The sequence below is a fragment of the Adelges cooleyi genome, unplaced genomic scaffold (assembly GCF_023614345.1).
Source record: "Adelges cooleyi isolate 19-005CV unplaced genomic scaffold, UGA_ACOO_1.1 ACOO_flye_CR_arks_rails_tigmint_CR_PRNA_23, whole genome shotgun sequence".
NCBI classification, from domain to species: domain Eukaryota; kingdom Metazoa; phylum Arthropoda; class Insecta; order Hemiptera; family Adelgidae; genus Adelges; species Adelges cooleyi.
In genome coordinates this window covers 1,136,651-1,156,298 of record NW_026095893.1, presented here as the reverse complement: position 1 = coordinate 1,156,298, position 19,648 = coordinate 1,136,651, and the positions used below count along the sequence as shown (strand labels likewise).

The window sequence follows — 19,648 nt, the reverse complement described above, 5'->3', positions numbered from 1 at the left end:
TTTACTGATTGGATATTAGGGTCATCTTTTAATGATTCATTCGTTACAAACTAAAGGACAACATTGATAGTCGTTATACCTTAGGTCCACATAGGTCTTGGTAGAGTTTTGTACAGAAGAATCAACTTGTGTGAATATGTATTTAGTAAAGTATATTGTAACGTTTTTCATATCCTGGTACAATATTAAATGTTTATATAAAAATAACACAACTCAAGTGTTCAGGTAAGAAAGTGATCTAACTGCAGGGGGATCTCAGAAAAATGTGCGCCCTCTTAGATCAATTCGCATAAGAAAAACAAATTTAGAATTTAGTTTTTGTATTGACTATAGAAAAAATAGTGTTATTTAAAATCATAATACGTAATTTAATTAGTTAAAAACAATTATATAATGGTACTGAATCGTTTAATCATAATATTACTTATTCTTACATCATATAATTTTTTTTTTGTGTACATACATACTATATATTATGTTAGACGTAAAAGCGCAATAGTTTAAATACTATAACTCATAAATTGAAACATTTCAATATTTCAAATACCATTTTTATGATTATTAATTATCTATTTCATATATTGTGTTGAACAATAAGAATTCGGCAACGTTTATTTCTTTATCTAACAGGCGATACATTGCTGGTAATTTGGCGATCAATCGTCATCGAATTGAAATGTTTATAATCAAAACAGGTTATTTAATTAACTTAAAACAATGGTACTGAATCATACAACTTGTTATTATATTACTTATTACTACATCATATAATTTTATTTTTGTGTATATTTATATATATATAAACATTTTATATTAGACGAAAAAGCGCAATACTTTGAATATAATAAATAATTGATAAATTTAAACATTTCAATTATAAGTTTTATGATTATTAGTTATTAATTTATAGATTTTTTAAATATGTGGAACAATAAGAATTCAGCAACGTTCACATCTTTAGCTAAAAGGCGAAGTAATGGTGGTAGATTGGCGAAATTGCCATCATTTTGAAATTTCGTTAAGACTTCTGGATCGTCAACGAGAAATCCTTCCACGTACGGTTTCACTTCGGCTTTGGATAGTATACCGTTTTGGCCCTTGTTGAGATTTGTGAATGTAGATACCAACGATCTGACTTCTTGTGTACTTAACACCGCCTCATCCTGCGAAATGGTCAAAGTAAAATCATGTACAGAGTAACGAATAATTAAACAATAGGGCAGTGATGCAAAGGAATTTTGAATTGATAGTAAAATAAATTATACTACTTTTGGGTTGACTGCCCTAGAACGTTGTGCAGTAACGATCATCAACTCCATCAACTCTTTGTCGGCCGGTCCTGCGTAAGTATCAATTGTACATTATATTACATAACGAAAGTTAATCAATGTATCAATTGTGAACAATATACTATTTATGTTTTATTCTTACGGTTGTATCTGAATTGCATTAACTCCTGATGCGACTCGTTGGCCATGTTAAGCCCAATGAAGATTTTTTTAATTTCCCGAGGATTGATTAAACGTTGTCTATATAGTTTATCAAACTCTTGTACTTGTTTTAGGGTTAGACCGCTGCCCTATATAATGTGGGTAAGCAAAAAAAGACAAATAACATAAGATAGTTGTACAAAAATGTCGATGCATTAACTACTATATTTTGTAATGATTTTTTAACTTTTGCTTTTGAAACAACATTTTCGCTTTCACTCTTTTATTATCCAGACAATTTTAGGTATATGGCCAATTTTAAAAAAATTACAAATAATTGTTTGCTTACATTCGGTAGAATTTCTATCATTATGAACAAAAAATCCGCTTGGTTAAATATGTAGCCACCTAAAATTAAATAAACGAAGTTTGTCAACTTGGAGTGATCCGCTTCCTTGGCATAAATTGATTAATACTGCTTACTTAATTTTTCGATCTGTATCTTCTGTATTATTTCTAGATCTAATAGTTCAAACACACTTGTAAGCTGTTGATAAGTCAGATATCCATCTTGTTTATAATTGTCCAATCGACTAATGATGTCATTGATGAAAGTCTTTTCCTTAAGATGCTTGCGCATTTTAATCTATGAACCATATTTTACATACAATATACACATTTATTTTATAACCCATACAAGTATAGTATAATATTATGTATAAAAAAAAATATTTTTATTGGCATCCTGGCAATTATCTAAAAATATTATTAATGAAATACTCAAAATAGTCAAAAATGACCGAGTGTAAAATATATGTTTTAAAAACAGTGTACTTGCTCACTTCTGGTTGAATTTGCAATAGGATCGCGGACAACTCATCCACTTTAATTCGATAACTGACTACAATGAAATAAAAATGATAATCGTCTACACGGATACAAAACGCTTTCTCCACTAAAATTGATAACCACTAATTTTTACCTCTTAACTCGTTCATTTTATGTACCGCATTTGTCTTATCTTCTTCTGTAAGCTGTAATTGTTCAAATACATAAAATAGCTGGTGACCAGTGAGGTATCCTTCTTGGTTATTATGTTTTGGGTGTGAAATAAACACGTTGAGGAAATAGTGTACTTCAAAAGGCGTCAGCATTACAACCTAAGTACAATATATAATAAGTATCCACATAGTAAGCATAGTAAGTACACACACGAATATTTTGCAAATTAGTCGTTAAGTTTTAGGTCAACCTAGTCAGGTATTTTAGATCAAATACCTCGAAACTGTCGGATATTTTCTTGTCTTCATACGCTAACGCCAAGAATAAATTCTTTAAATTTACATAAACAGGCTCATCTGTATAAATTAAATAGTGTGCAATTAGGTTTTTAATAACAACTGTAATAGTTTTTTACAAAGCTTGGCAAGTTTTTACATTTATATATTACGTTCAGTTAAATAATGTATGTTTAACAAATTGTTTGTAATTATTTAGACCGATTGAGTAGTTACTTATTTAATCGAGCCAAGTACTTTACATGCTTATTTTTTAATCCAACTTAATTAAATAATCCTATATTCTACAATTTATTTCATCATTATTTTTCAACCAAAATTTTTAGTTTAAACAATTATTAAAAAAAAAGTACTCTACAATTTATTATAATTTTAGTTATAAGAACTTTATCGGTTTAGTGTGTTGTTAAAACTAAAAATTATAAATTAGAAGAACTGAGTTTATTCCGTTTTCTTGAAACCATCTTTTGAAACGATAGCAAACATTAAAATATGATAATATAGTATAGTATTGTCTTAGTTTTATATTGTGGCCAAATGTTTTTTTAGTAGTTCTTTAACATTTGGCCTAAATCGGTTTTGTTGGTTACATTTATCTGGTCAGCTATTTTGATAAATTTAACCATTTATTTTATTGTGCTCGTTGTAAAAACATCATAATTTAAATAAAATTTAGCAATCAATAATCAAGAAACACATGGAATCGAAATTAGGTGTACCTAATTGGGAAAACCTAACTTCTTTTATTTAATATATAATCACTTACAGCCGCAAGAGTACCTAATTAAGAGCAACTAATTTGGAGTACCTAATTAGGTGTAATTAATTAGGTGTACCAATATAATAGCACCTAACCTCTAATCTCTTATCTCTCATATCCTATCAGATAATTCTTTATCAACCAACAGATCGCACCACACGCACATATTTTCTACGGTAACGTTCAGCGTGATGCACGTACGCACATATTTTCTAATTGACCCCCAGCCAAAAGACATAAGCTATGTCAAAGAAAAAGTAAATATTATCTATTGAGTTAATAGATGTATATAATTGACCGAGCAATAGCCTAGTAACGCAATAACGCAACGTTAATAATTGCCTATGTATGTACCTAATGAGCTATTTAAATAAAACATTACTTGGCTTGTATTCAAAAACATGTTTAGGATATTCGATTCCAAATTGGTTTTTCATAATATTTGTGATATTCGCCGCGAAAATAGCGGTCTGAGTAATTTGTTTTGCGTACAGTTTCATACATCGTACTATTTGACCCCTGTTTAGTCCAGTGCTCTGAAATAAAGTATAATGACTCATAACTTAACACACTTAGTACCGGGTGATCCACAATATTATATTTAAAATGATCAAATGTTTAGCTTTTTTAGTATTTTTCAACGCGGATCGATTTGAGTAACTTAAACGGGAACGTATACCTATAAGAAATTACCATATTAAAATAAGAATATTTTGCTGAAAATTTCGATTTAAAATTTATGAATGCGAAGTGAAGTAAGGCTAAAACTAACACTCCACTTCACCCTTCATCGGATGCTAGTGTGGCCATATCATACGAGTCGCCTTGAATAAGTTTACAACTGTGTTAATTTTAAAAAATGAGTATCTTACCCGTGCTGATGAGAAGAAAATCACCGCGCAGAGAATAACAGCACTTTTAAAATGCATAATAGTTTTTGAAATAATTCAAATTCAACTTGATACGCGTACAATATAGCACTAAAATACAGAAAATGAGTACAATCGTCAAGTTTTTTTAAATCCTATAATAATATATTACGTGTGAAAAAAAAATTGCTTGACTGATACAAACCTGATAAACCTTATGTGCTTGCTATTCGAATGCGCACACGACGTACATTCGTATGCCAAGATGGCAGTATTTGCTAGCCATACACAATGGCACAACATATTTTTCTGTCTTATTGTACTTTATACTACACTGTTTATTGCACTGTTACAAACGGCAAACGGCATTTCAGTTGCCATATTATTATTTTATAAAATTATATCGGGTGCCGCAAGACCGTTCCGCGCCACTACCGGGTGTAGGGGAACCCAGTTTTTTGGACTAGCCGTATTCGGTCAGTACCCCCCCCCCCCCCAAAAAATTTAAAGTGCCGTAGCACATTCAATACGCGTCGAATCGACCTCGGATCGCCGGCGTCCACTTCGGGGTATTAGGGCGGATATCATATTAAAAGTGACTTCCCCTCCCCCCCCCTCATTTTTTGGAAATTTTGAATCGTGGTTATACCCCGCGGCAAACGGTCGCAGAGTACTGGTTCAAACGTTCAACATTTTGGTTTAAGTACCTCAATAGGTACGTCGTAACTCCAGGGACCTACCGTCCCTTCCAAGGGCCCCCCAAATTTGGGGCTAGAGGTCACATACTTAGCACACGCCTTAGGGCAGCCATAAAAGGTCCGATTACCAAATTTGGTAAGTATACCATAGAATTTACGCTCGTAGTCGGCAGTTAAGTTTAATGTAGTTGTGACGTACAGTGAATAAATTTGGGTAGTGGCAACTAGTTACAAGCCAGTAGTGTAAGTGCTTACCCTCATGCCTGCTGAAGAGAAAATAGATACTACCGGTTCTAGTACCTCCAAGGGGCTTATAAGTCCCAGGACATCTGCCACTAAAAGAGGTGCCGAAGGTGATGAGACATTGAGCCAGATTTTGAACATTATAGGCTGGTACGATCTCACAGATTACTCTTACAATGCCTTGGAAGCCAAAACTAACGAGCTACATAACAAAATCTTCGGGATACATCACAGAGGTTCGTCCAAAAAAAGGGCCGTCACATCCACAGTCGGCCCAGAAATAAATTTTGGGCAACTTGTGAACGAGTTTTCAAAGGCTATTTGCGTTAAACAGATAGAAATTGAGGCGCTAAAACTAATAGTGGCCCACCTAGAGTCTACTCAAACTGTCCCTCCAGTCACCGATCAGCCGATGGATACGGTACACGGCGATAAAGGCCCCGAGGGAAGAAGAAGCAGGAAAATTAAATCAAAAAACAGAAATCGCAGTGCCTCTCGAAAATCTAATAGATCGAAATCTAGGGCCTCTGCTCGCAACGAAAAGTTGGCAATCGATAGGGAGAAGTCTGCCCTCCGCCCACGTGTACTATCCGTGTAAGCGACCCATCCCGCAAAGGCACAGTAAAGGACATGCTCTGGACGGAGGTGATTAAAAAATCGCGGTATGCAAAACTGAATCTTATTGAGACCAAGCTGCGCAAACTTATTGTTAAAGCCGACGATTCCGGTACTGGTGATCTACTACGCGACATTGCTAAGAATAATTGCTTTTCGCTCAAAGAAGAAGCAGTAAGGTGGCCGAGAATTAGGATATGGGACGTTGATTCGAGCTTTTCGCCTGATACGATCCCGGTGAGCATTGCAGAGCAAAATCCGGAACTGGGCCTCCCTACGGAAGATACAAATGCCCTTATTAAGCCTGTTTTTAAACGAGGACCCCGTGAAGCCTCGACGTGCAGCTGGATTCCAGATCACTTTGATACTTTTGTGTCGAGAAAAGGTCTTTACTTGGGCCTCTATATATGTAGGGTCACCGAGTTTGAAGAGGCTACGCAGTGCCACTCTTGTCTTGGATTTAATCATGTAGCAGCCAAATGCAAATCTAATAAGAAATGTTATTCACTGTGGTGGATCTGACCACATCCGAGGTGACTGTACTCAGTTGGATAAATCACCTAAATGCGCAAGCTGTGGGGGCAAGCATAATGCCAGGGAACGCACATGCTCCTGGGAAGCGGACCCATACAGAATTATACTGGATAAGAGTTACCAAGAGGGTACTAGTTTCAAACACGGTGCGGGCATTGCGGCATTAAATAAAAATCTGGTAACCTTGGCCAGAGAAGATCTCTCCGCAGAAAATTTTGCCGCGGTCACGATACAAGCGGAAAGATGGCCTATCACATTAATTTCGGCCTACTTTAAATTCCGGTATCCCGCGACGGTTCATCTAAACACACTACAGGGCATTGTGTGCCGCATTCAAGGTGATTATGTGAAATGTGCGGACTTGCTGGCCGCGGTTATCCCTGTGGTCAGGGGAGAAAGAATTCTACCGAGGGCCTCACACCTGTCGTAAAAGGCGACTAAAGTGACGTAGAGCCCTCCGATAAATGGCCTTCTAACAGGTCACTCCTTCTTGAGACAAACCTTCCCTAGCACCCAGTGCTACTAGTCGGTCCGCGGTCGTAGTGGATCCCTTCGGGACGAACCACTAAAGCCAAGGAACACCTGTACTTTATATTTTCCTTCTAGTTTTCGGTTATCGAAAAATATCCGTCTAGTAATGCTCTATAACGTTTTTTTTTACACTATAACACAATTTTATTAATGCGATAAAATTCATTTTCGGAAAAATTTCAGTTAACACCTTTATCCACTGATCCCTTCAATTTTTTTTTCTATGCATCATTATTCATTTCCTCTCAAAATATTGAAATATTAGTACTATTTATTTTTTATTACAGAAAACAGGCCTCGACTACAATGATGGTTCCACACCGAGGCATTTTGTTTGTCAACAAAACTCCACGTTTAATTCCATCAGAACTCCAACGTGATCAACGCGTGCTTTGATTTTTATACTGTAAACATAAAACTTAACAAATTTTATAAGATGCTCAATCGAGGCTTGTCGCATTGTTTATGTTAAAATTCGAGTAACAGCCTATTTGATTTACTAAATATATAAATGCATTTAAATCAGGCAGCGATGATCAAACATGTAAAATATTTATACTAGGTTCAAATGTAAAAACACAATAAATAATATGAAATTCGGAGAATAACTTAAAATAACAGAGTACATTATGTTATATTATGCAATGTACAGTCATATATATGTAGATTTATTAAAAGTCTTTTATTGATAAATACTTATTAGTTATCATCATTATAGATTCAGAGTGGTTTTAACACTTTCAACAATTTCTTCAAACCTCTGATTACCAAAATTTGACTATGCTTCATACCAGCTGTGTTGCCCAACTTGGCCTTTTGACCAAAGCTGAAAACTATCGATTTCCAATGCATTTTTATTTGGTCGTACTGAATGTATAATATATAGATTGGTTTACTAAAGTTAACAGAATACACGAACGCGGCTTTTAACCGTAAGTGTTAACGGAATTTATGGTAACCGTTGAAAATAATTATTATTATAACCGTAGTATGAGTTCTATATAATATTATGATGTGAAATGAATTCAAAACAAAACAAAAACAAACCATAATCGATTAGATAATATTAAATTTAGTATACACAATCGACGGACAAACGATATTGGAAATATGATATAATATAATTTTTATTGTTTCCTTTAACTGCAATAATATTCACAATAAACATAATATTGTAAGCGTATAATAATAATAATAATAACAACAAAAATTATTAGAAGAAAAAAAAAACACTAATCGTTCAACGCATTACAAACAAAGTACTTATGCAATAATTTAAATAGCAATAATCATTATCGTCGTTGTGGCCTATTCCAGTGTGTTGACGTCGTCGGCCAAAATGGCCGAACCGTTTCCGCTGTCGTCCGAATCGTTTTTTAAGTTTTGACCATTTTTCTGACGTACTTTCAGTCCCAATCCTTCTCTGAACTCCTTGCGGATGCTTCTGGCCGTCAAACTGTGCACCTACATTGATAATCAATCAAAATCACTCGGACCAACTGTTTTACACGCCTAACAAAACCCAAGATGAAAAATAATAACCGGTCCATGTTCAATACCTACAATATATTTTAACCGTGGACACAGTTCTACAAGATACGAGTAAACTAGTGTCATCGAAGAGTACAGAATAATATAATTACTAAATAGTAAAATAACAACAAACAATTTGGCAACTAACTATTAAGTGTATTACTGATGTCAGTAAAAAAAAAAAAAAAAAAACCGTTTAAAAATTACAGATAATGTTCAACAGGTAGCTTTGTGGTGTGGACAGTAAATAAACTATGAGGTAAGTAAAATACCTAAAATACCGAAACATCAACAGAATATTTTTAAAATATTTAAAATAATATCTGTTAGATAATGCTCAGTGCACTGTTTAGTAAAAGTAATTTGTTCGTGCATGTTTCACAATTAATATGTTTAATTTTAACTAATTATATGGAAATTAAAAAAGACTTTTTTGTACATGATAAATCATGGCATCAAGGGTAAACTTCCGGAGAAGAAATTACTGTAAATAATTATCCAAATTATAATTAATTTTGTTTAACATATTTTGTTTTCAACATTTCTCTTTTAAACGAATATGGTTTTATAAGAAAAACTTTATATATTTTAAACTAGCGTGAAACAAATATTTTGACTATGTTGTTCTTTATGTAACTTGATTTTTCATTGAGTTAAACAAAATTGCAAACAAATATATTCCTCATAATATTGTATTAAAATATTAATATCTTAATTTTTAAAAAGTCAGGCTCTACATTTTTTTATAAGTAATATATGTTGCATATTTATAGATCAACACAGGTTCGTAGCTGGGACTAACATTTTAAGGGTTGAGTTTATATTTTCCGGTTATTTTTTTTTTTTTTAACATCCTGGTACCTACTTAAAAAAAAACAACAATACGAATTTGTGGTTCTGAATAAAAAATGTGTGTTTTTTTTTTAATTTGTATTAATTATAACTATGAAATCAATATAAAGTTAGGTTACTATTTGTTCAAATTTTAATTTTCTTTTTTTTTTTATTCACTTTTACATTTCTATGTAGTAGTTATGGCGACTGTGTGAATACAATATTCTTAATATTTGGGTATCCACATGTTTATTAATTGCGATGAGCATTTTTAGGAATTAGAAATATTTAAAAGCTTTAACTACTACCGTGACACTAGTAGATTTGCTAACTACTTTAACACAACATTACACAACAATATGCCAATTTTTTTACTATGTAAAATAATCATACCGATTTCCAGCGTTCTCCGGTTGGTTAATAAACGATATTATTGAATTAAAATGTTGTTATTTTAAATTTTGTTTTTTTTTATTTATAAATGAACAACTCGAGAAGTAATATAAATTTGGAATACTTTTTTATCTAATCCAGGTGGATCATTTTTTTGTCAATTATTATTTATTTTAGATTGTTTGGTTTACTCACTTGTTTGAACGAAGTGGCTTTGCTTTGCACGATCTGCAAATGACAAAAATCAAACACACCAATTAGGTATGAGAAACTATACAGCGTGATTGGTTAACTATGACTTTTTTTTAATTAGTAATTTTTTAATTTATAGTTTTATATATAGATATATTTTTCAACAATAACTCCATCAGACACATATGTGAAGAAATAAGTAAAATATTCTGAAGTAAGCGAAAAGACGAGCTGCAGTGTGTCCAGAATAACAAAATTACATTTCTCAGGTACATATTTTTAATTTGCAACCATGTAATACCAAAACATATTGCTTAACAGTTATACATTTATAATATTAATCACATTATGATACTAATATATTAAATTCGAAATTTTCTATTGATCTGTATAGTTGTTAAGTGCAGTGTAGTGCATTAATTACTGTGTAGTGTTTAACAAAATAGTAGGTGTTTATTTTTATTTAAAGTGGTCAAACTGTCGCTCGCCTTCTCGATTACGTCTTCGTTGCTGAATAAAGACTATTGTGTTACACAGAAATATATTAATATATATATAATATACTAGATTTCTAAGTGTACATGCCATCAATAGAGATAAATTAAGTTGCCATTATCCGCCATCTTTGTGGGATTTAGAACCTCATCGCATGTTTATAACTGTTATCACAAGTTAAGTCGATAACACAGAATCACATAGATACATATTTTGTTTAACATATTTTGTCTTCAAAATTTCTCTTTTAAACGAATATGGTTTTATAAGAAAAACTTTATATTTTTCAAACTAACGTGAAACATACATTTTGACTATCTTGTTCTTTATGTAATATGATTTTTCAGTAATTTAAACGTAATTGCAAAAAAATATATTACTCATAATACTATGTTAAAATATTAATATATTATATTGAAAAATTCAGGCACTACTTTTTTTTTTATAAATAATATATGTTGCATATTTATAGCTCAACACAGGTTCGTAGCTTGGACTAACATTTTAAGGGTTGAGTTTATATTTTCCGGTTTTTTTTTTTTTAAACATCCTGGTACCTACTTGAAAAAAATAACAATAAGAATTTGTGGTACCGAATAAATAATGTGTGTTTTTTTTAAATTCTTATTAATTATAACTATTATTATATATTTAGAAGCTTTAACTACTATCGTGAAACAAGTTGATTTGCTAACTACTTTAACACAACAATATGCCAATTTATTTTACTGTGTAAAATAATCATACCGATTTCCAGCGTTCTCCGGTTGGTTAATAAACGATATTATTGAATTAAAATGTTGTAGTTATAAAATTGTGCAACTGTTATCACAAGTTAAGTTGATAACACAGAATCACATATTATCACATTATTTTATACACAAATAAATCTCACAAAAATGGCCGACGTCGAATTCAATTCCTATCACTAGTCTTTAGCAATGTAATTTATTATATTCGTGTCGACTCACGTGTGACGAAAACTGTTTGGCCAACTCTTTGACCGAAGGCATGTGGAATTCGTCGTCGCCGCTCGAGTCTCTGCCTGCCGTGGGACTCGGCAGCGGACTACCGTCTTGTCTGTCCGACCAAGAGCACACCCTGACCACGTTGTCCATAGTTTGCTTCCGTTCAAAGTCCAAAGTCTGTCCACCGTTGTCTTCCATCTGTCCCACCAGCTTGGACACCTTCGTCTGCGGGCACACACAACGCATAGGGCAAATGTTAAGAGATAAGAGATTAGAGATTAGAGATTAAGAGATAAGAAATCAGATTTAAGAGGTTTAGAGATAAGAGACTATAGATAAGAGATTGGAGATTCAAGATAAGAGATAAAAGATTTGATGTTAGAAAAGTACCCGGATCCTATACTCGTATATTAAGACATATCCGTGTTCCTATGTACTTCCGTGCAGCGGAAGTCATGGCCTTTTTTTTTTTTTATTTGTCCAAATATTCATGGAATTGAAAACACAAAATGATCCCATTTGAAAAGAACGACGTATATACTTTATTTACACATAATGGATGAAGATAATAATGTTCAATGTATGGAAAATTTTTGTAAAATATGTATCTACAATTAAAGGAAAAAACTGATTTTCAAAATATTCACAGATTTTGAGAATATAAATGTCTTACATTAGATGGAACACCCTGTATAGCCACAACCGTAAAATCGGGTTACATATTTTTTTTTTAAAAGTATATTTTTGGAATTTAACGAATACACATGCATAATATCTACAGATCTAATTCAACCCAACCTAACTTAACGTTCAGGTATTGTGTACAGACCCAACTTAACCTAACCATTTATTACTTTTTTACATAGCTATTGTCTGCTGGGTGGCACCGAGTTTCTTCATTACAACTCCAATCAACATGGTTTGATAATCCTAATATTACTCAAGTAAAGTAAACCCAACCTAACCTCATATACCCTAAATCATAATCATCCGCTAAAAAAACTAGCCTCCAATACCTATTAAACCATTACTTTTTGAGTATAACTATTATCTGTAATACTTCACGACCATCCATCCTATTTTTTTTTTACATACCAATAACTCCAAATTGATTGTGCTAAATTAAAGTAATTTTTAATTTAATAACTATTGATAAAATGTTTGCAAGTTGCTATTTGAATTTAATAAGTTGATCAAAATATAAAATTTTATTTGTATTTGAATAAATTAAATATTGATTTCAATTAAAGATTTTTTCGAGTGCAAATTATTTTCTAATGTGTTTTTTAGAAGAAAATAATAATTCTTTTAGTTTTCAATCTTTTTAGAATTGTAAAAGTAGTAACGATGGAAAAAATTTAAATTTAAAAATAGTGTGTGATCAAAAACTCAAATTTGGAAATATTGCCATTTGTACCCGTTTAGTACTATGCACTTTATATAAAACACCAAATAATAAACAGGTGTTTATTTGACGTCTTTAAAAATACAATAGACATGATTTTTTAGTTTTATTTTGGTTGTAATCAGTCATATAAAACAATTATGAATATTATAATGACAATATAATAGTTTTTAAATATTCCACTTCACTAGAAATAAAACCCACTCATGATTGGTATGCATATATGTTTTTATTCTAAATGTACGTATACTCCCTTTGATATGTATTTATTAAGATTCTTAATTGTTAAAATAAAAGTGTTTTTATGTGACTTTAAAAAACAAATTATTTAAGTAACAACTTAATACAAAAAAACAGTAAATAAAGAAAATTATTTAAAATTATTTTTGTTATTAGAAAATTAATAATAATTTTTTTTTATTAAAAATTGCACATGGTCATTGAACATTTATCAAAATTATACATAACTTTTAACTCATGTCCAACCCTACAAAATGTAAAAACATTTTGATCTCAATCAAATCTGTCTGTAAACGCCTTATTTTTAAAAACAATTATACACTAAAACAAATCAAGCAAACAAAATAAACTCATCTAAAAAAAAAAAATGGTAAATTTTATTAAAGGCGACAAAACAATATAGGCGGTAACTCTGAAGCGATTAAAACATACTTAATTTTCAAAATAAAAAAAACTATAAAATAAAATTCTGACTTTTAAAATAAACTACCCGATCAAACACAATAATAATGATAATAATATATGAACAGCAAACAGTAGCTTGGATAGCTTTTTTTTTTGATTTTTTTAATTTTGATTTTAAATTATACTATAAATATTAAGTCTAGTCTTCCCAATAAAGAGGGTTCTTGGCAAAGTTGTGAGTGGCTTTGTGTGACCTAAATGCGGCCCTGGGCAATGTGCCGTATACTATGTTTTTTTCCAAAGCACCCAGGTCGTGACCACTAACCTGTTTTCCCTTGGAACCAGCACCGTCCGCACTGTTGTTTATGTAGAAGTCCCGACCGTATCTAAAACGATATTTGACTGTTAGACATTTATTTGAAATTATTTTCGGACATTTGTTCGGATAAAATAGAATAATATTTATTATTTAAATTCTTATTCAACTGCATTTTTTATTCGCAATAATTATTATTAATAATTGTTTTCACATACTTCTGGCTATCCGGTAACTTGGGGCTGCAAACGATCTTCATCGGTTTAGACGGATCGTTCACGTTGGTCAAGTCCCTTTAAGAAAACAAAACGTGTAAAATAAACAAATATATTAAGACAACGACAACTGTGTCGGACGAGCCAAGGCTTAAATAACGTTAGTACATTTTTTTTTAATTATCTAATAGTCTAATGTTAGATATATTAAAATAAAAAACGGACAATACTTCATAAAATATATTTCTAACACATTTTGTATTATTGTACGTCCAATACCAAACATTTTTTTACTTAGATTTTCGCATTTAAGATACATTTTTGGTGTATTTAAAAAAAAATCGTTTTAATAAAAAGTATAGCTCTGATGATATAAAACTGAAAATATATTACATTGTTTTTAGAATTGCGCATTTAATTATTTGTTAATAAGTGAAATTTTGACCAGGTCTGTTTGTAAATCATTCAAAACATATTATAATAGGTATAAGTTAAGTTTTTTACCTTCATACACTTTTTTAAAATCTACATTTGCGCACCGAAGTGTTCTTTTTTTATACTCAAATATAATAATATTATTATCTTAAATCTCGTTTGTGTAAAACTTTAACCTTTCTTTCTTTTTCTACTGATTTTCTTAACTGTCCTCTAGTTTAAGTATTAATATGCAAAAACATACTGATCAGTAAACCGCAATATATATAGTATATACAAAAACTTGTTTTTCTTAATTTTTTTTTTACAGGGTCTCCTATTTTTTTTTTTTTTTTTTGTCCAAAGGGTCGATAAACCTAAATCTCCTTTTCGAGCTAGTCCGACAAAAACCTATGCGCAATACTTACAGCGAAGAGTCGCTGCCACTCCTACTCGAAAACTTGGACTTGTACTTCCTTTTTTCGATATTTTCTGCAGAATACGGATTGTTGGCCATAGGCACTGCGTTCTCCCATTTCGAATGTTCTCGTGCCGCTATTGTGCCTGTAACATTACATTATTATTCATTTCAGCAAAATAGTATTTACATACTATACATGGACAAAAGGTGCGATGGGAAGTATTATAATAATACTATACTGAACCCAAAATTATCCAAAAACGCAACTTACCCGGTCTGGGTGGCAGTGATTCGTCGCAACTGCTTTCGTCTTGTCTTGTTGGCTGGTTTTCGATGTTCGCGTTCAAACTCGACCTATGCAAAATTCGAATCGGTCAATGAAAAATATTGGTAATAATAGTAAAAAATAATTTTAAAAAAATATATAACAATTTAAACGCGAGGTAGTCGATCTACGCCAAATCGTCCTAACCCGGTCGCTCGACTAATGTGTTTTTGTGAAATTTTAATTTCCTACAAACAAATTGTTAGTTTTGGCCTCAAGTATTAGAATGAATTAGTTAGTAAAATAGTTAATTAAATGAAATTTTAGCTTTTATAAATTATAACTAGATTAATATAATTGATTACAATAATTATAAAAAGAAGCAGAGTTGGGAACTGTTCATACAACTTTTTATCTACACAAGAATAATTATCTTTTATTTGTACATTCAATTTTAGATTATTTGTTTGAAATTATTTGCTATTCATTATTCGTCAACACTGTTTATTAACGAGTATGTGTTATTTATTAGAATGTTTGATATCTAAATAATAATAATAGTAGATACAATTTCTAAATTATTAATTTGTAAAAAAGTATACAAGTATACAACAAATAATTTAATCTAAAAATAACTTGAGAAACTTATGGTTATATATAATAAAGAATATTTAAAACCCCTTAACGATAAAATAATACGCTTTAATTAAAGTAGTTTTGAATTCATACATAATATGAAGCATATTATATAGAATATGTTTTTATTTATTATGTTGAAACTAACTGGTAATGTTTTATTTACAAATAATAAATAAACCTATTGTCTTATATGTATATTGAGTTATAAATAATTTTATTCATCAAACTATCTTTTATTTATCATCTTTTTTCGAATTTGCTCAACTCCTATCGACAAAATCCGATTTCCTCGTCGTTTTCAGCATACAAAATAGACTCCGCATAAAATTAAAAAAAGAGGGCTTAACCGAGTTTGTCGGACAAGACAATATTTTTTCATCACTCTCATTCGTGTGCTTAGGGTAAAGGTTAAGTGAATTATTGACGTTTCTAAAAATAGCGATTCTAGTTGAACTGGACACGACTTGGTCATAGATTGACAACCACCACCGTGTAGATCCTCATGGATCATAGTGCTCTGTCTTTACCTTGGCCTAGGCACCGGCTTTTCGATGACTTCGACAATTTCCACTGTCTGGTCGTAGTCCCTGTGTAGTTCCAACGATCCTTGACCTGTATAATACACACACTTTTTTCGGTCATTTCAAATTAAACACTAAACCAACAATAGGTAATAAAATATACATGTTTGGCACTCTAACATTATATTATTGTTTGAATTTAACTTGGCCTAATCAAAGAATCAGTTGTTCTCGGTTTCTGCCAAAAAGGGTAAGTATAACAACAAGACGTTTATCTTACCCGAGTCGGCCTGAGACAAAGCCACGTGCTTGTTGCAAGCCTCCACCACAGGATCCCAGTTCAACGGATTGTCTTCCTCGCTACTCGGGCCTTCGAACGTCAACTGATCTATAGATCGGCCGTCGATTTCGGACGGTTTGATTAGCTCTGATTCTTGGCTGTCGGCTGAAACAACAAAGCTGAGACGATTAGAATGATCACAAGTCGGTTTTAATTAGTAGAAATCATGTCGAGTAGCAAAGGAATGTTTTAAAAAATGCATGCACAACGTTACAGTTGTAATGCATTTCAAATGAAATATTTTAATAAAAACATTAATAATATCTAAACGACATTTATACTATAAATGGAAATATATTTGACGTTATTTTTCAACGTTTTTTTTACACTTATTAGTCGTTTTTTTCCTTATTAAAACATTTTACATATTATGTTTTTGATTAACGTAGCAAAAAGATTTTTAAAATGTTTAAAAAAAATTCTAAGATATTTAATTCTAAACACAATGTTTAATAAATACTAAGATACAAAATATGTATAAAGTTTTATTTAAAATGTGGCTTGTTGACTGGCTCAGTCAATATCTTAGAACATATTAAAATTTCTCAAAAAAAATAAATTTGTATTATTTGTATAGTTAATAATTCACCTGATTTTGACACAGTTTTTAAAAATACACCCCATGTGTTGAATTCCTATGAACTTAAGCTTTTTATATCGGTGACGTATATATTTTATTAACTTTTTAAATTAAGAAAATTTGCTGGAAATTTCGACCGGTCGACAACCAGTTTTTAATAATTACTTGTAAAGTTATTAAGATTTAAAGTGTACAACGAGAGGAAGTGTGGAGTGTAGCATTATTATTTTTTATCTGCGCACGTTAATCAACAGCACTCCCCTTCCCATTGTAAATTTTAACTTTAGGAGCTTTAAAAGTTGTATTTTTTTTTAAAAGTCAATTCAATATATATAAGTTGCCATTTAAGTTTCAAAAGTTGAGATAGGGTTTCGACACATACAAGGGATGAGAAGGGTTTTGTTAAAAAAAAAAATATTTATTAAATTTGGGTTAATTGACAGCTATAAAAGTATGAAACAGGATAATTGAAAAAAAGTGGGCATGACCCCACCGCTGCACGGAACATACATAGAAACGTGGATATGTCTTAATAGTTAATATACAAGTATAGGACCCTGGTACTTTTCTAGTATCTAATATTTTATGTTATCTCTAATCTCTTAACTCTTATCTCTAATCTCTTATCGCCAACTCTGGGTTTATAAAGACACTTACAGAGTTCTAGGAGTTCGTCCAGAGCCGAGTTGGAGTAGTCGGACAATTCGGACGTTTCGTCGGCGTCCCGGTCACCGATCAAAGGCCTGCTGTCGTCGCAAGGGTTGGGCACCAACATCGGCACCGGCACGGGATGATGGTGGTAGCCGTTGTTGGAACCGGTGTCGTTTCGGTTGTGTTTTTTCTTTTGGAACAGCCAATTGTCTTCCCACGAATCCACTTTGGCGCCGAGGCCGCGATCGTCCACGTCGATGCCGCTACAGTCTGCAGACGATACCGTTGTCGTTAACCATTAGAGGCGACGGTTTTAAAATCCAACACGGGGTCGGTCGTTCCATGCCAAATGGCCAGATTTTACCAGAAAGTGCTATATTTAAGGGTCTATACGTTTTTCGGACTAGAAATGAAAAATCCTGACATTCGTACAGCGCATACTTATTCGTACGTAGGACATCTGGTAAAAGTCTGGTAACGGAGTAATCGAAATTAAGTAACGTAGTGGCGAACTTGAGATGTTTTTACGGAACAAATTTACGGAATATAGCATCCAAAAAAACAAAAAATATATTTAGCTTGGTTTTCTTCACTTTATCGATTTTATGGAACTACTACTCTCTGCACAGGATGTACACATAAGTTTGAGGCATTTAGAATATCCACTCGCACACGCATCGGGTTAGGTTTCGCGTGTAATGATTTTTTTTAATATAGGCAATAATATTATCCATACCGTCGACCACGTCGGATCCGAAATCGGGCAGAGGAGTTTTGTGTCCTCTCAACAGCTTGGCGTTCGACATGAATATGCCGAGGGTCGACTGGGATCTCTCGTCGTCGTCGTCGTCGCCCTCGTTGTATCCGTCGTCGTAGTCGCCCTCCACGTCCGAATATGTGTGGTTATAGCTGGTGGTCGTCACTTGTGCCACGCGTTCTTCGACCTGCACGAAAAGGGTTTAGTCTTAGGCCGGCACTAGCTCGAAGAAAACACACCCCGTACACCCACCCGGGAGCCCTGTACCTGTAGTGCTTTTCAACACTGGCTGTCACTTAAGTCGACATCCGGAAATGTAACATTGCACACGGTTTCTTATTGATCTACACGGATATTATTGTGTTTTTGCGGTTTGGGGTAGACCCCGTGGAAAATCGTCAAGAAACGCGAAAATTGACCGGGACGGGGATGAGGTCTGGAGGAGGAGGGGCGGTGATGGGATAGTGATCGAAGAAAATCGGATATTCCCTGTAGAACTTATTCTGATAATCAGTCGGTAGGTGGAAAATGTATAGTCCATGGATGGCTGATATTAGATTATTGTTGATAAGATCAAATTTGGCTGACGACCATGAATGTTGGTAGTGTGTTTTTTTTTTTTTTTATATGTCTTATTATTTATTTCAAAACGGAATTTGGCTAACAAATTGGTTTACAGTCAACTTTGGCAATACCTGCTGAATATAATATTCTATATTTTCAAAACTATTAAGAATACACACAGAGGCCTTTGGTGGGGAAATGTATTAAATGATATCCGTATAGTCATATGTTTAGGCATTTTAGCATTATTTCAATAAGTTAAAGGACATGTTATTTTTAATTTTTTTTTCTATTTACAAAACATTTTGCGATCATTTTACGTACAATGTTGAAACCTCTGAATAAAATTATTTTTTATTTATTTTTTTAATATATTAAAAAATTGAATGACAATATTTTGAAAATTAATTAATTGTTTTGCTGTCTGGGCCCCGGGGCAATATTACTGCACCTCCTATCTCTCTCCATACAAAAAAATTCTGGATAAACCGATAAAAATCGAGACCAAAGCATCTTAAAATT

The 19,648-nt window shown here is 32.4% G+C and overlaps 2 protein-coding genes across 6 annotated transcripts in view; both read right to left on the bottom strand.

The window, feature by feature from the left end:
• Window positions 1–823: 823 nt before the first annotated feature.
• On the bottom strand, window positions 824–4,613 carry LOC126836087 (uncharacterized). Of its 3 annotated transcripts, none has more exons than XM_050569113.1 (11): window positions 4,563–4,613; window positions 4,361–4,468; window positions 3,871–4,024; window positions 2,709–2,788; window positions 2,413–2,590; window positions 2,273–2,331; window positions 1,914–2,076; window positions 1,780–1,838; window positions 1,432–1,579; window positions 1,269–1,339; window positions 824–1,163 (listed from the first exon to the last, which is right to left on the bottom strand). In XM_050569113.1, the coding sequence occupies exons 2-11, from the start codon at window positions 4,415–4,417 to the stop codon at window positions 900–902; spliced, it is 1,233 nt and encodes a 410-aa protein (XP_050425070.1). In that variant the 5' UTR covers window positions 4,418–4,468; window positions 4,563–4,613; the 3' UTR covers window positions 824–899. The 3 variants fall into 3 exon arrangements, with proteins under 3 accessions (XP_050425070.1, XP_050425071.1, XP_050425072.1); XM_050569114.1 differs by having other exon boundaries at window positions 4,530–4,581; XM_050569115.1 differs by lacking the exon at window positions 4,563–4,613 and having other exon boundaries at window positions 4,361–4,483.
• Window positions 4,614–8,087: 3,474 nt separating this feature from the next.
• LOC126836086 (uncharacterized) overlaps window positions 8,088–19,648 on the bottom strand; it is a 46,059-nt gene continuing 34,498 nt past the window's right edge. For 2 of the 3 annotated variants that reach the window (XM_050569109.1, XM_050569110.1), the window contains exons 9-19: window positions 18,542–18,749; window positions 17,812–18,075; window positions 16,515–16,679; window positions 16,241–16,325; window positions 15,081–15,163; window positions 14,817–14,952; window positions 13,978–14,052; window positions 13,769–13,829; window positions 11,397–11,618; window positions 9,934–9,966; window positions 8,088–8,442 (exon numbers count right to left, since the gene is read on the bottom strand). In XM_050569109.1, the coding sequence (XP_050425066.1) occupies window positions 8,287–8,442; window positions 9,934–9,966; window positions 11,397–11,618; window positions 13,769–13,829; window positions 13,978–14,052; window positions 14,817–14,952; window positions 15,081–15,163; window positions 16,241–16,325; window positions 16,515–16,679; window positions 17,812–18,075; window positions 18,542–18,749 (1,488 nt within the window). In that variant the 3' untranslated portion in view covers window positions 8,088–8,286. Of the gene's footprint in view, window positions 8,443–9,738; window positions 9,753–9,933; window positions 9,967–11,396; window positions 11,619–13,768; window positions 13,830–13,977; window positions 14,053–14,816; window positions 14,953–15,080; window positions 15,164–16,240; window positions 16,326–16,514; window positions 16,680–17,811; window positions 18,076–18,541; window positions 18,750–19,648 lie in introns of all 3 variants that reach the window. The other variant, XM_050569112.1, reaches the window with a different exon arrangement.